This window comes from Drosophila albomicans, chromosome X (assembly GCF_009650485.2).
Source record: "Drosophila albomicans strain 15112-1751.03 chromosome X, ASM965048v2, whole genome shotgun sequence".
Taxonomy (NCBI): domain Eukaryota; kingdom Metazoa; phylum Arthropoda; class Insecta; order Diptera; family Drosophilidae; genus Drosophila; species Drosophila albomicans.
The window spans coordinates 7,901,951-7,916,706 of NC_047627.2; the positions used below are offsets into that span (position 1 = coordinate 7,901,951).

General features: G+C 42.2%; 4 protein-coding genes across 4 annotated transcripts; 1 reads left to right on the plus strand and 3 right to left on the minus strand.

Moving 5' to 3' along the window:
- Window positions 1-54: 54 nt before the first annotated feature.
- On the minus strand, window positions 55-1,278 carry LOC117573085 (enoyl-CoA delta isomerase 3, peroxisomal). The gene is made up of 2 exons (XM_052004538.1): window positions 406-1,278; window positions 55-311 (listed from the first exon to the last, which is right to left on the minus strand). Exon 1 carries the CDS (start codon window positions 1,244-1,246, stop codon window positions 425-427), a length of 822 nt encoding a protein of 273 aa, XP_051860498.1. The 5' UTR covers window positions 1,247-1,278; the 3' UTR covers window positions 55-311; window positions 406-424.
- Window positions 1,279-1,997: 719 nt separating this feature from the next.
- On the minus strand, window positions 1,998-4,831 carry LOC117573080 (large subunit GTPase 1 homolog). The gene is made up of 4 exons (XM_034255973.2): window positions 4,646-4,831; window positions 3,261-4,575; window positions 2,982-3,187; window positions 1,998-2,519 (listed from the first exon to the last, which is right to left on the minus strand). The coding sequence occupies exons 1-4, from the start codon at window positions 4,742-4,744 to the stop codon at window positions 2,298-2,300; spliced, it is 1,842 nt and encodes a 613-aa protein (XP_034111864.1). The 5' UTR covers window positions 4,745-4,831; the 3' UTR covers window positions 1,998-2,297.
- Window positions 4,832-5,199: 368 nt separating this feature from the next.
- Window positions 5,200-7,066, minus strand: LOC117577672 (GDP-fucose protein O-fucosyltransferase 2). The gene has a single exon (XM_034262560.2). It carries the CDS (start codon window positions 6,942-6,944, stop codon window positions 5,451-5,453), a length of 1,494 nt encoding a protein of 497 aa, XP_034118451.1. The 5' UTR covers window positions 6,945-7,066; the 3' UTR covers window positions 5,200-5,450.
- A 302-nt stretch (window positions 7,067-7,368) lies between these two features.
- On the plus strand, window positions 7,369-10,627 carry LOC117577666 (ribonucleases P/MRP protein subunit POP1). The gene is made up of 2 exons (XM_034262553.2): window positions 7,369-9,107; window positions 9,674-10,627. Exons 1-2 carry the CDS (start codon window positions 7,529-7,531, stop codon window positions 10,543-10,545), a joined length of 2,451 nt encoding a protein of 816 aa, XP_034118444.1. The 5' UTR covers window positions 7,369-7,528; the 3' UTR covers window positions 10,546-10,627.
- Window positions 10,628-14,756: the final 4,129 nt, after the last annotated feature.

Genomic DNA, 14,756 nt, shown 5'->3' on the forward strand with positions numbered 1-14,756 from the left:
ATCTATCTAAAGGTATGTAACATTTTATAATTTAAAATTAGTGAAAAAAACGCAAACGTAAGTTGTAATTTAAATTTTATTTCTTTGTTATTTGCAAATTTATCAGTTTTTGCACAAGATTGGATCATTGTCATAATAATAAACTACTTGAGATTAAGAGATAACACGACCCCCTGAAGTCAAGTCTTATCACAAAAAGAAATGTTTGTGAAGCTCAAATCCAGTTCAAAACAACATAATTTGGGTTTAAGTAAAGTATTTGCTTTATAACCATAGTAAACATAAAATCAAAGAATCAACAGATGGTTAAGCTATAAAAAAAAGAGTCCAAAGGGAAGTGAAAGTAATTAGTTATAGTTATCTTACAATAGATTTATTGCCTGCACATCTGGGATCGGAACGAACCTTAGAACCTAATGACATCTTACAGTTTGCTGCTTATCTTCTTGCGCCTGGCAAAGGCCAAGATCTGTGAGCGATAAGTGGGCCCAGCTCGCAGCTTCTCTAGCTCGGCGCCCTCCACGTTCAGAGTATCCAGCAGCTGCTGTCGCCAGGGCTGCAAAAGCAGCCGCTTCGTGGCCATCAACGAGACGGACGGCAGCTTGGCATGTTGTTCCATACGCTGCCAGAACTCTTCAACATTCGACACCAGGCCGGCAATCATGCCATGCTGTAGTGCAGCCTGCGCGTCGAGGTGCTCGCCAAAGAGCAGCATTTCAGAGGCTTTGCTGCGTCCCAAAATTTGTGGCAACATCCAGCTGGCACCGCCCTCCGCACACAGACCCAGCTGCGAGAATGGTGTCCAGAAGCGAGCCGAATCCGTGGCATAGACGATATCGCAGAGCATTGCAATGATGACGCCGAGGCCAATGCAATTGCCCCGGACGAGAGAGATGAGCACCTTGCGGTTGAGCAGCATCTTCTTCACCAGCGAGGTCATCACAAAGTTGCTCGCTTTGAAATGCACATCCAACGCTTCGTCGCCGCTCTTGCGCTGCATCGCTAAGAGATCGCTCAAGTCATTGCCCGCTGTGAAGGCGACATCATCGCCTGTGAGCACAACGACACTGATCTGCGAATCGGTATTGGCCAAGTCCAGGGCACGCAACAGTTCGTAGATGGTGCGACGACGCAGTGCATTCTGCAGCTGAGGGCGATTGAATTGGATAATTAAGAGAGCGCCACGGCGCGTAATTAAGAGCTCCTTGAATGTCTTCAAATTGACAACGGCCGCAGATCCGCTCATTGTGACGTTGTAAAGCAGACTGAGGCGACCAGCATTCCATTTAATTGTCGATGCCTGCAGTTTGTATGTGTATGTGTGTGTGTGTGTGTGTGTGTGTGTGTGTGTGTGTGGGCAGGGTGTATGACAAGCAGCAAGACAAGAGTCAACAAACAGGCTTCGGCAAATAGTTTCCGATTATCAGAGACATCGTTGAGGAGGTCGGCCTGCTATCGCTGCTGCTTGATCAAAGTACAACAGCAGCGCAGCCATTGAATATGCTCTCACTCTCTCCGGCACTCTTACTCTACTCTCTCTCCATTCCTTTATACCGAAAGGCAACAACAAAGGCAGCCAATTTCGTGGCTTACATTTAACAACGAAGAGAGCCGCGCTTAAAGTCACCGCCGCTTAAACACGCTTCTTTTTACGGTCGTTCTGTAATTGAAGTCAACTCAACCACACCTTTTAAACGCGTTACACGCGTCTGCAATAAAGTCGAACACCCACAACAAAAGAGAGCATGCAAAAGAGTCATTACACTGCATTCACTTTTGCAATGTGTGAAAGCAGCACGGCAACAAGTGCCAGCGGCAATCGAATGCATTCGACAGAGACAGAGATAGCAACATGTTTTTCTGTCTTGAGCTGTTTGGACAGCTTGAAGTCAACACTCTTTGTAGAGAACTAACATTTTGAGATAATTGAAAGCTGATTACCTTTATATAGTATAGCATTAATTAGAAGGTGTATAGGCAATTGCAATAATTTATAAATGTTTAATTATTACAATGTATCAATGTATGTATCTCTCCATCTCTTACAATCTTTCACGCTCATTGCGTCGATTGACTCAGATTTGAGTGTCCTGCTTTCAGCTGGGAAAACACTTGGCGAGAGTCACGTATTATAAGCATTACTCTAATTTTAATTTAAAAACAAGGTTTTTAACCAGCTCTCATACATCCAGGCAATCATTTCCTGCTGCTGCTGCTGCACTGCAGCATCAATGTGTGCTTACAAAACAAACAACAACGTTTATAGCTTGTTGCTCTCTCCGATTTTGTTTTCGTTTTTAGTGCTCATCGAGGTGGGAGAACTTTTTACGCAGCTTCTCGCGTCGTTCCTTCTTCACATTGCGCCACGGTTTGGCTGCAGCTCCGGCATCGTTGGCTACCAAGGTGCCATCGTTGGCCAGACGGACGTGGGGAAAGTTGGTGCGTCCCTTGACGTGTGCTGTGCTCGGTTTGTCGGTGAAGAACTGGTTATCCAACTCCTTGGACGAACTCTTGTCGATCTGCAAGCAGGGAAATTGAATTACTTATCAATTATGTTTTATTTATTATTTCATAAACTTAAAGAGAAATAAAATATTATTGAAAGTATCATGGGATAATTAAAATATTGGTTGAAATAAATAATAGACGATATTATTTTGAATTTGAAAAATATAGAAATAATATAATATCATTTTAGTAGTATACTAGCAAAAATAATAATAGCATTATAGATTCATCGGTAAGTATAATTTGAAAACAGGAAAAACCGTAAAACTAAAGAAAGATTCAGTCCAATTTGAAATATAGTAGTCCCTTCTCTTTTTACTGATCTAATTAAAATATTTTTGTAAATAGATACAGCCTTAATACAGTCGGACCAAATTCTTGATAAATGGTATTTCACATACTTTCAAAGGTTAAGAATCCACAAACAATATAATCATACAACTATAAAATTGATTACAGAAAATGCAACTTACGCGCATAGCTCGCTGCTGTTGACTAGGCAGCTGCGACTCTTCGATGACTTTGCGCTGGCGTTCGGGAAATGTGTGATACTCGGACTGATCCACCGATGGCGGACCCAGAGCGAAGAGCAGCTTGCCATTGACATAATCCTTCAACACATAGCGAGCCGAACGTGCCTGATCCGGCTGTCCATTCGATGTCATAAAGCCGCGATTATCTGTGCCACGAAAGTGAGCGAGAGAGGTCAATGAAAATGCGAGGGAGTAAAGCAAATTGATATCACAACTTACAGCCATAGGCAAGCAGCAGTTCCTCGGAGAATGGCGGACGATCGGGATCCTCGCCTTCCAGCGGCTTGGCTATCACAATGCCATACTTATCCTCGAGGATGTGACGCGGAATGCGCTCGCACAGCAAATTGACAGCGGGCACATGATCACGCATCTGATCGATGGGCAGAATGCCATTGAGCAACATGTCCGCCTTGGTCAGCACAAAACTGGGCATCACCAGACCCGGACAATCGCACAGCAATATATCGTTCTCGAGGAAGAGCGTCTGAAAGCGTTTTGTCTTGCCGGGCGTCGCCGAAACCGAGACTTTTTTCATGGTCATCAAAGAATTGATGGTACTGCTTTTGCCCACATTTGGATAACCGACCATACCGATGGTGACATGCTGACTACTGTTCCGGGGTCCCGTGTAGATGTGACGCAGAAAATCAATGAGTTCGAGGCGCGACAACAGATGTGCGCTGTTCTTATCACCCGGCAGACGTGGCAACTTCACCTGTTGCGACTCTGTCTTGGGCTGTATCTTGCTCTCGATGGCATCCAGTGTGTGTTCGACCGCATCCAATGAATGCTGTATGTCCTCGGCAGCTTGACGCAACTCTTTTAGCTCCAGTGCTGTCGACGGTGACTCTGCAGCCAACTTGGCGGCCTCCGCCTCACGCTTCAGCTCCTCCTCCACCAGTGTGGCGGAATAAAAGGCTGTGCGTATACCTTCGCAGTCAAAGTACTGTGCCCAATGCTGACGCTGCTCTAGTGTGAGCAGATCCGATTTGTTCACCAGAATCATGTTGAGCTTCTGGCCATCGCTCACCTCGCTCACATAGCGCTCCAAGTCGACGCTGCGAAAGAGCAACGGATTGCGTGCATCGACAATTTGCACAACGACATCGGAACGCTCGACCACGCGCCACAATTGACGCCAGAATTCTAAATTCTTCTCGTAGGGTGTCATTAGAATCTCTTCGTTCTCTTGCAGCAGCGCTAGATCACGACGCCAATTGAGGAAGGCTTCGTTCTCGGCACGTTCCAAATCCTCGGCACTCGTTTCCTTTGTCCACTTGGGACGACGCGGTATCTTGAGTTGATCGATGTGCTCAGCGTGCTTTTGATGCATATGCTGCTCCTGTGTCTTGCTCAGCAAGCCGACACGCTGTTTGGGATTCACAAAGGTGATGTTCAGTTTCTCAGCCTGAAATTCTGTGCCCGCCAATTCCGCAGTGCGCAGAAAGGCGTTGAAAGACGACTCCTCGGTAACAGAAGAGAGATTGAGACGACCCCAGTCGTAACCATCTTGCAGCTCCGTTGTGTGCAGCTAGAATACAAAGTTGAGACATGTCACCTGGTGTAATTGTAAATAGAGTAGACAAAATTTATTTACGCACCATCGTATCGTTGTCCACTTTGCGACGCGCCGTGTGGCCAAACCGATCCTTGATCAGCTGGCGTCCCAGATTGCTCCCTCCTTTGGTTTTCTTGCCCATTTTGTGCGGCACAAATTGAAATGTATTTATTCTCTACGTATTTAACAACAAAACACGTGCGTGCGCTACAGCAATAGTAAACTGAAAAATGTCAAGTTATCGATATGTGATGTCACAGCGATTGCTGTACGAGTACAAGTTATCGATATTATGCCCAACGATATTGCGCACCGATTATTTCTCATTATTCAAATTCGTTATCGTTATTCAAATTTAAATTGTCGTTGCTTAGTATTTAAGAAAATTAAATGCTAAATTGATATCGAGAAGGCAAACTGCATTATATTGCAGAGAGGTATGAATAATCCTTATGTAATGTTTTATTCATTTATGACAAATTGTACAATTGGGATAGAAGTTATTTGTTCCCGAAAATTTTGGGTTTTCAGCAATTAAAATTATCTTAAAAGTTGTTTAAGTTAGGAAAGTATAGAGTATTTAAGTATATTCGATAATTGCTTTAAAAGTCAGGAGTATTTATTTGAACTTAACAAAAGTAAAATTGTTCTTAACTATATACCTGTACATTTAAGTATAAAGTCAGCATTTACAAATTGCAATTGCTTGAAATGTCATGAGTATTTGAAAAGCTTGTAAAATGTTTTGTTTTTGGTACAGCATCGCAGTTTGTTCGAAGTTGTAGAGTCTTTTTGGAATGCCACCCAACACATATGTAGTTTACTTAACCACAGGATAACTAAGACAATCAATAAAACCTCTCATCGTCCTCATCGGCATCCTCAGGCCAGACAATTGGCCAAACCGCATTCCGAGCACAATTCCCACCTAATGCCTTGCAGAATGTGTTGAACGTGCTGGCCTTGTTGAAGCCGAGGATTTCGCGCTCCTCATAAATGCGATAGGTGAACGTGCTCTCATAGGTGCCCACAAAATGCTTCGCATATGAGCAAATCAATTGATCCACAATCGCCACTCCGCCATCCTTTAGCTGATTGCGTTGCCACTTCGACTCCGGCGTGAAGTGCACAAAGCGAAAGCGATAGAAGAGCTCCTTGAGCTCGAGCAGCTCATACGGCGTTGCATCGCTGGCCACAAACACGGTGGTCATATTGAATGCCCGCAGCAGCTGCTTCATTTGCTGTGCGGCCGCCTTCAGAGTGGGTGTCGTTGATTCCCGCGACTTCACAAAGTCGCCTCGCCTCAGATGCGCACACAAATAATCACCACCGCGGGCATCACGTTTGTGCCGCTCCAGCTCCCACATTGCCGGACGTTGGACGCCCGCCGTACTGTCTGTGGTGCCCAGTGAAGCCAGCCGAAAATCGGCTGCCACCTGGCTGAGCTGGGGAGCGAAACGCATCGAGCGTCGTGCAAGCCAAAACTGCTCATCGCCCCAGTTGTCGTGGAGCACGGTCTCGGCACTGATCACCGCATAGACACGCATATCGTGGGCATCCTCTGTGCCCGCGGTATCCTCGCGTATGGCTTCGCGCAACAGACGCTCGAGGAGTCCGGCGCTGCCCTGGAAGCGCACACAATGATAGCGTCCGTGGCGCAACAGCGGCTGCTGCAGCAGTGCCCCGCCACTGAGCGATTTCTCGTTGCAGGCATCGGGCAATGGAGGCGTTGTCACACGCTCGTATTTATCGCGAAAGATGCCCTGCTCCAGCATGATCTCGTAGTGTGTGAGACGAAAGACCTGCGAGACATGGACAAAGGGCGGCGCTGGATGGCCAAACATGCGGTATTCGGCTAGGAACTCATCGTAGTCGAGGACGGGAGCAAAGCGACGCAAACTCTCCACGTCGAAGAAGTGACGCCACAGCAGATTGGTCTGTGCCAGGCCGTGGGAGTGCCAGTGGTAGAGGCGTGGCCAGGGCGGCAGCACGAGACGCACGTTGCGAAAACGCTTGTTGCGACGTTGTAGGCGACGCACAAATACCGCCATGCGTATATAGACGTCGCGTCGCAGATTGAATCCCTCCGAGATGTTCACATCGTAGAGCAGATAGACGGCTCCTCGCAGTGGCAGAATATCCGCTGGACAAGTGGCTGTCGCCTCGCCCGGCAGCTGTTCCCAGAAGAGGTGCCGTTGACAGTGGTTACTGCTGAACCTGACTCCATCGGTGGTGTTATTGTTGTTATTGTTGCTGGTGTGGGCAACGGCGACCAGGAGCGAGTGCAATAGTAGCGACAGAAGCGATAGCTGTGACCACCGCACTGGCCACCATTGTGGCATTATTTTGAGTTACTCTTCGACTACAACTAAAGCGGAAATAAGGAAAAAGGCGCTGGCTAGCTACAAAACTAAAAATCTGCGATTGTTTACTACTTCCGATTGCGATAACGATTGTGGACAGTGTTGGAAAGTAACAAAAACCGTTAGTCAGCTGCTTATTACAGATAATAACTGCCAATCTTGTTTTAGTATTTTATAATATCTTAAAAATACTATTTTTAAGATATTAATAATATAAATATTATATATTATATTATATTATTATTTTAATTAATAATCATTTAATTTAAATGATTATTAATTTGAATTTCTAAAATAACTTGGAAAAACGATAATTGTGCTCAGCTGACAATATCGATAGTAGTGCCTTGGATTTACCGTACAGCTGATTACCGATAACTTTGCCTGCTCAGCTGACGGTTACTTTTGTCTGGTATCGATAGTTATGCTAACGGCTGCATCGAACAACAGTTGTCTCCCATCTCGAAGCGCTACACGTGCCAAACATTTAAATTGTGCATTTAATTCGCGTTCTGTTTACCGATTTATGACTGAAACTACTTCCTAACTGCCGACATTGCGAAATGGCCTCACAAAAGCTGGAGTACGATGCCAGCCTTGGCGGTCGTGAGACGCTGCCCAGCCATGTGGCCACATATCAATACGCTGCCGGTGCCCTGAATGAAATCAAAACACTGATCGAGGAGGCGCAACTGCCGGCGAGCAGTAAGCTCATCTTTCAAACGCTGCCCAAGCACATGCGTCGTCGTGCCATGTCGCATCACCCGAAGCGTTTGCCACGCAAATATCGTGCCGCCCACAAATCGCAAATGGGCAAGGCGGGCAATCAGCCGGTGACCAATAAGCGACCCTCACGCAAATATCGCCGCCGTCCCAAGAATTTGATGCGTGAATATGTGCGGCGACAGCGCAAACACCGCTGGCTGGAGACGCACATCTGGCACGCAAAACGTTTCCACATGATCGATCGCTGGGGCTACCGTTTGCCCTACGCCAGCTGTGACAAGACTTTCCGGGCTTGCTATCGGGCCAGTGGCACTCATTGCCTGCTGCAGGACATGAGCTTCTACAGCTGCGTGCAACTGCAGGGCAGCCTAGAGCTGTTGCATGCCGGTTTCCAGCGTCTGAGCAGCGATCGTTGTGGACTTGGCATTGCGGCCAAGACATTTGTCCAAGGCTATCGTGAGGGCAGCATCGAACTCTTTGCGGATGGCCAATATCCAGCAGGAGCGCTGCAGCGTGTGCGCTTCATGTGGCGTCGCGAAACAGAAGGCGAGAAGGCAAATGTGCGCACTTTGTGGCTGTGGCTCCATCCGGCGGCAGCCGAGGCGACAATTGAGCAGCTCAACAGCGTATTTCAGCTGAAGTCAGCGAAGCAGCAAACGTTGCCATTGTCCGAACAGGACACTGACAAATCGAAGCCGCTTCGTTTCTGGACACAAACCAAGGCTGTGGAACGTCACCGCACCTATGTGAATGCCGAGGATGCTGTGGAGCTGGTCGTGTTGGAGCAGGAACTGAATCGCTTTCGTCTCACCGGTGACAATTGCCAGCGTGTGCTCGCCGCCAGTTTGCGTGCCGAGCGTCCGACGAAGCTGGAAGAGCAGGCCGCCTACTGTGAGGCTACATTGCAACTGGAGTCGCCGCAACAGGCGCCCGTCTCGAATCTAATAATGGGCTATCAAGTCACCGATCCGCGTCTACAGCGACCCAGGCAACGCAGCAAAGCAGCCAAGTCGGACTTGCCAGCAACTGGCAACACTTTGTGTCTGCAACAACGTCCCGACAATCTGCCCGACAGCAGCTTGTGGGATGCGGAAGTGCGTGAGCGTCTCGGCCAGAACATGTTGACGGTGCACAAATACGAGCAGCTGCGTCAGCAAAGCGTCGTCGTGCCCGGCGAGCATTGTGCCTTCGAGGAGCGTGTGCAGTCGTTGCCATTGTTGCTCATTCAGCGTCCGGGCTGCCATGAGGGACGCCTGGGCTATGGCTCTGGCTGGGATGTGATTGCGCCTGCCGATTATGGCATGGCGCTGTGGAAGACATTCGTCATGTGGGGCGCACGCCCGGGCGGACTGCGAGAGTTCGATTCAGTGGCCAGGGAGGCGGGCGTCGAGCAGCATTTGCCCGATACCATTGCAGGTGAGCATAGACTGAACAAGAAGATGATAGATTTCAGAGAAAAAGAGAGCAAGTGGGTGACTGCAATAGACCCTTTATTTTTATATGGTTTTACTTTAAATGTTCTATATTACTATATTGATTTTTGTGTTTGAATACCATCTATATTTTGAATCCATCATCACCAAATTTTGAGAGTGTATAGAATAGAATGAAAGAATAGAAAAAGTTATTTTAGTGGTCTACTGAGGTATAAGCTAATCAACAAATAGATTCAAGAACTATTGTATTTATGGATTTGGGGGCAAAAATGTAAATCCTCAAATGGTAAAGGAATGCAAAACTATGTTGTCTATCTTTGATAGTACTTAACAAGTAGTACTTATAAATATACTTATAAATGTATATTAATGTTAAATTTTATAAAATATTAAATTATAGCAAGTGCGTAGAAAAAAGTTAAACGCCTTCTTTCCAAAACTTTCCGATAAAAGGTATTCATCGGATGAGAAATCCATATTTTGTAATGGGAAAATACTTAATTTAATTTTATTTCCAATGCTAATTAATTCGTTCTTTCTCTACAGGCAAACAGCTTGCTGCTCTGGCAACTGCAGAGCGTCGCCTGCGCTACTTTCGGCTGCCGCCCAACAAGCGTTGCAATTACCGCAAACTGTCCGTCGTCAGTCCATTTGCAGCGCCGTGGCAGCAGCTGGTGCGCGATTGGCGTGAAGCCAGCGATGCTGCCTTCTATGTGCTACGCGATCACCGGCTGCTGCATAGCCTCAAGCAGTGTGTGCTCCATGGACTAGTTGATTATCCCGCCGAGGTGCCCGACGACAGTCTCATCCAGATTCGCTTGCAGCTGCATGCTCGCGGTCAACTAAAAGCAAACGCCTTGATTTGCCTGCCCACGGCACAGGATTGGCAGCGTCAGCGGCGGCAGCTGAAGCACAACGATCTGGCGCCCGTGCATCTGGAGCCACCGCTGCCCGATGCCAATGAGCGGCGGCGTAAGGAGACGCGTCTGGGCCACAAGCGGCTGCTGAAGCGTTTGCGAGCGCGTCGTGTGCGCGAGAAGCGCAAATTGCAGGAGACGAGCACGCGGCGTGTGCATATTCGTGCAGCGCAGACAGCGCAGCTGGTGCGTGAGCAATTCGAGCGGATGTGTCGCCTCTGGCTGCCCACGGAGCCGGCGGAGACGCGAGACAGCGTGCGACGTCAGTGCAGTCGCGAGGTGTTTGGTTATGTGACAACGGCTGGCTTCAGTTACAGCCAGGCGAAGGTCTGTGGCGTTGGCTATGTGGTTGCAGCGGGACTTCGTCAGCTGCTGGCGGAGAGAGTGGACAGAGGAAACGGTGGCAAGACGCTGCTGTGTTTAGTCCGTGATGCAGATAGTTTGGTGTATCGATTCGCTCGTCTCGAAATTAGCGAGTCCGTTCTGTTGTCGCCTTGCTGAGTGACAGACACTAGGCTCTCAAAGTACTGATTACTATGTATATGTTGTATATAAATGACTTTAAATGACTAATAAATTATAAAAAAAAATTGACTACGCATTTAGAACACTTAATAAATCTTAAAAGCAAAAATTATGATACGATTCAAGTTCTATTTATGAGGAATCTACAAATTGGTCAGTGGCGCCATCTATATATCGTTTCTGTAATGACAATTTAAATTTCTAGCGCTTGAAAGTATGCTACATAAAATTATTCAATATATAAGGTCATCGAAGGATCGCACCCAGGAAGTGTGAACAAAATTTGTGATATCAAAATGAATTCTTTCTTAAATTAAAAAAACTTAATGAAGTTTTTGTTTCCCTCTTTACTAATAAAAAAAACACGATTTAATTTTGTTGTACATATTTTTAATACTAATTTTATTCAATTTAAAATTACTTGTATGCCATTTTCTTTTTGTTTTGTTTTGTTTTTTTTTTCTTGTTTTTTTGTTGAAGTTCTTGTTTGTTTGTCTTTGCATCAATGTCTGCATTTGTTATGTAATTCATATGTTCGTGTGAATGCGAATTTGAGAGTGGCCCTTGTTTGAGTGTTGAGCGTTTCGGGTATACTCATGAGTGTATTCGCATTTGTTGTTGTTGTTGTTGTTGTTACTTGCTGTTTGTGGTTGTGTCTAAGATGCGACAATGATTTAAAAATTGCTTACAACTTGGTGTTGCTGTTGTTGCTGTACCGAATTTCGATTTGTTTTCTTTTTATTATTATTATAATTATTATTTATTTATGTTTTTTTTTGTTTTATATTTTGTTTTCTGTTTTGTTTACTTTTAGCGGTTATGGGAAAATGTATATTAAATGCATGTAAATTTCGCTTAATGTTTTCCGTTTTTAATTTAATTTATTTATAAATATGTATGTATTGATTTACTTTGTTTTCTTTTCATTTTATTATTTACTGAAATCGCCTATATATATGTATATATATATATATATATATATATATATATATGTACTTATGTATACACGTATATGCAAATATGTATATATGTTTTTTGTTCATTTTCGTCGTTTATTAATTATCTTCTGGGTACTGTTTTGTTGTTGTTGGTGTTTCTTGTTGTTGTGCGTTAAGTTAGCCATGATAGTACTTGTTGTTGTTGTTCTTGTTGATGTTTTCTCATACCGAATATATCATATTAACCACATATATCATATAACATATACCATATACGAGTACATTTGTTTTTTTTTTTTTTTTTTTTTTTAGATACAGTTACATAATTCCATTATGTTGTTGCGACATCGACATCGATATCGGCGTCGTCGTTCTTTGTAAAGTTCACTTATAATTATACAACTTAGTTGAAACATTCAATAATTTTATGTTGTAGTTATTAAAAATACATAAAATACGATCTTATGTTTAACTAAATATTAAAGAAAAAACAATTAGATATACGCTTCTTATATGTGTATACATATATGCATATATATTATATGTATATATATATATATATATATATATATATATAGATATATATATTTGTAATTCGCGATCTCGATTTGAGCTCTCTTTCTGTTCTTTTGATGAAGACTCGAAGAAAAAACGAAGCACAATTAAATGTCATCTAACTGAATCTGATTCGCCATTTTTAAATAATGCAGAATGTGTTTGTGTGTCTGTGTGTGTGTGTAAGTACATAGCCAGCACGTGTATGCGTATGTGTGTGTGTGTCTTTGTGAGTGTATGTGTATGCTACGGTACAATGAAAGAGAGCGAAAGAGAGAACAAACTGCAAGAGAGTGCGCTGAACTATCTACTTACGGCATGCGATGGCCTCACTATACTTACTACACGCATTTCATTACGTTACGCTACGTTACGTTACGTTACGTTTGATTTAAGATTACGAGATTTTTGAAGTACGGAGTACGAATACAATTGTATTTTGTTTTCTTATCTTTTTGTTTTTTGATTAGTACTTGATGTACCCAAAAAAGTATGCTTCGATTTTGGGTTCACGATTTGAATTTGGGTTTTGTTTTGGGGGATTGCTTTGATCACGTATTCGTAATACACTACAAACATAGTACTATATATATGTACATATATGTAATATGTGCGTGTCTGTGAGAGTGAGAGAGTATATGAGAGCAGTACAAGAGACGGCAGTGTTTTTTTTTTGTTTTGTTTGTTTATAGAAGTCGCCAACACACAAATCTTCACACATCCTTGCGACCACAAACCTGATAACTTTCCGTTTCCGGTGTTGTAATGTACTTTTGCTTTTCTTTCGGTTTGCTCATCGTATCTTTCCCTTGATATATATATGTTTTTGTATTTTTTTTTTTTTTTGTTGGTCTTTGGCAAGAGTTTTGCTGTCTGTGTAACCATTTTTGTTGCATTTGTTTTGCTTTGTTTGGGTTGTTTGGGCAGCATTTGCTGCTAAACTTTGTTGAATCCGCCTTCTTTGTCGATATAAAACTTTGAAATACTTTGAATTTGGTGGGTTAGTATACATATATTTATAGATATACGTTGCATATCTTTAAAAATGGTTCTTAACTTGTTAATTGTAAACGTTATCGTTATCGGTATCGTTATCGATCTTGTTTTCTGTGCCTCCATTTTGTCATCTTCTAAATGCGCTTCGTTTTCATTGTTTGTTTGGGGGATTCTCAAGAAGAAGAAGAAGGTCTGGCAAACCATACATACATATGTATATATATATATACATATATACATATATATGTTAATACGACAGACAGATTACACATTTGTTTGTATTATGTATATATATGTATGTATATATATATATATGCATATATTAATCCATTTATCGTTTTGCTTTTTCTTTATATCTTGTTTTGCAGCTATTACATACATATTTGTTTTTTTTTTTTTTTAAATTATTGTAATTACTATTAAGTTTGTTGTTTCTCATTTAACATCACTACTAATAATCAAAAAATGGACATTTATAAACTTTTTATTTATATATATATATAAATATTAAAAATTGTTTTTTTTTTGTTTTTTGTGTTTTACTTTTTTCATTTTTGTTTTCTTTCTGTTTGACTTTTCGTTTTCGTTTGGTTATCCATGCTTTTTGTTTTTATTTCTTTGGCTTCCCTTGAAGTGCCGCAACATGTTTTGTTTCTTTGTGTGTTTTTGCAATTTTTTTCATGTCATGGTAATTTTTTTCTTTTCATTTGTTTTTTTACATTGGGCCATGAAGTTGGTTGAACGCATTTTAAGCCGATTTTTTTTTTGTAAATTTTGGGTTTTTTAGTTTTGTTTTTCATTGTTTTATTGAAAATGCTAAAAGTATAAAATTCCAAAAAAGAACTGAATAAATGAAAAATATTTCCAAAGTCAATAAACAATATAATTCATCACAGTTTGTTGTTGTTGTTTGTCTTCGGCAATTGTTTCGTTTTTTTTCGGGGGGAAAAAAAAAGTCGAAAACTTGCACAAAATGTGCATTTTCTTTTTTCTAGTTTAGTTCTTTTTTACTTTTGGGATTTTTGTTTGAATGAATTTTATGAATTTTCGAATTTTCGCGTTTTGTTTGTTTGTTTCCTTTTCCAACACATTTCATGGCATTCCATAGAGTTTTACCCGTGTCCGTCTGTCTGTGTGAACTGTATGTATGCATGTATGTGTGTGTGTGTGTGTATGTGACTGTTAATTGGCCCGAAAGTCTTTGCATACTTTGCGGCGCAGTGGCCGCAAAATTCAACGCGGAAAGTAAACAACCTTGTTTCAAGTTTTTATTCTTCTTTTTTCATTTTCGACTTAAGTGTTATGATTCTTTTTAATATGCAAAAACAAAAACAATTGAAAACTTTTAGTTACAAAGACATTGCAGCGCGTTAAACAATAAATATGCATAAGCAACAAAAAAAAAAAAACAGAAAAAGAAAGATATTTATTTCATAATTATAATCGTAGAGATAGATAAATATACATAAATTAATTAATTAATATACTATGTGCTGAAATCGTAGTAAAATTAGTAGAACGAAAGCAAAAAGGAAAGCATATTAAATTGTAAATCCTATGACTTAGTTCTTAAGTTTTCCAACTGAGCTGTAAATCCCATGAAAACAGAAACCAACACAAAAAAAATATGTATAATTATAATCATAATTAAATAACAAGCAATTGTTCTCAATTCATTTTCTTCATTTTCTCTTTTCG

Bases quoted from the DNA above. Each gene is read 5' to 3' on its own strand.
- LOC117573085 (XM_052004538.1), bottom strand. From the start codon at position 1,246: ATGAGCGGATCTGCGGCCGTTGTCAATTTGAAGACATTCAAGGAGCTC.
- LOC117573080 (XM_034255973.2), bottom strand. From the start codon at position 4,744: ATGGGCAAGAAAACCAAAGGAGGGAGCAATCTGGGACGCCAGCTGATC. The intron at 3,188-3,260 runs GTAAGTTGTGAT...TTCGTGGCACAG, and splicing joins ACTGCTGCTTGCCTATGGCT to ATAATCGCGGCTTTATGACA. The intron at 2,520-2,981 runs GTAAGTTGCATT...CCCTGCTTGCAG, and splicing joins AACAGCAGCGAGCTATGCGC to ATCGACAAGAGTTCGTCCAA.
- LOC117577672 (XM_034262560.2), bottom strand. From the start codon at position 6,944: ATGCCACAATGGTGGCCAGTGCGGTGGTCACAGCTATCGCTTCTGTCG.
- LOC117577666 (XM_034262553.2), top strand. From the start codon at position 7,529: ATGGCCTCACAAAAGCTGGAGTACGATGCCAGCCTTGGCGGTCGTGAG. The intron at 9,108-9,673 runs GTGAGCATAGAC...CTTTCTCTACAG, and splicing joins TTTGCCCGATACCATTGCAG to GCAAACAGCTTGCTGCTCTG.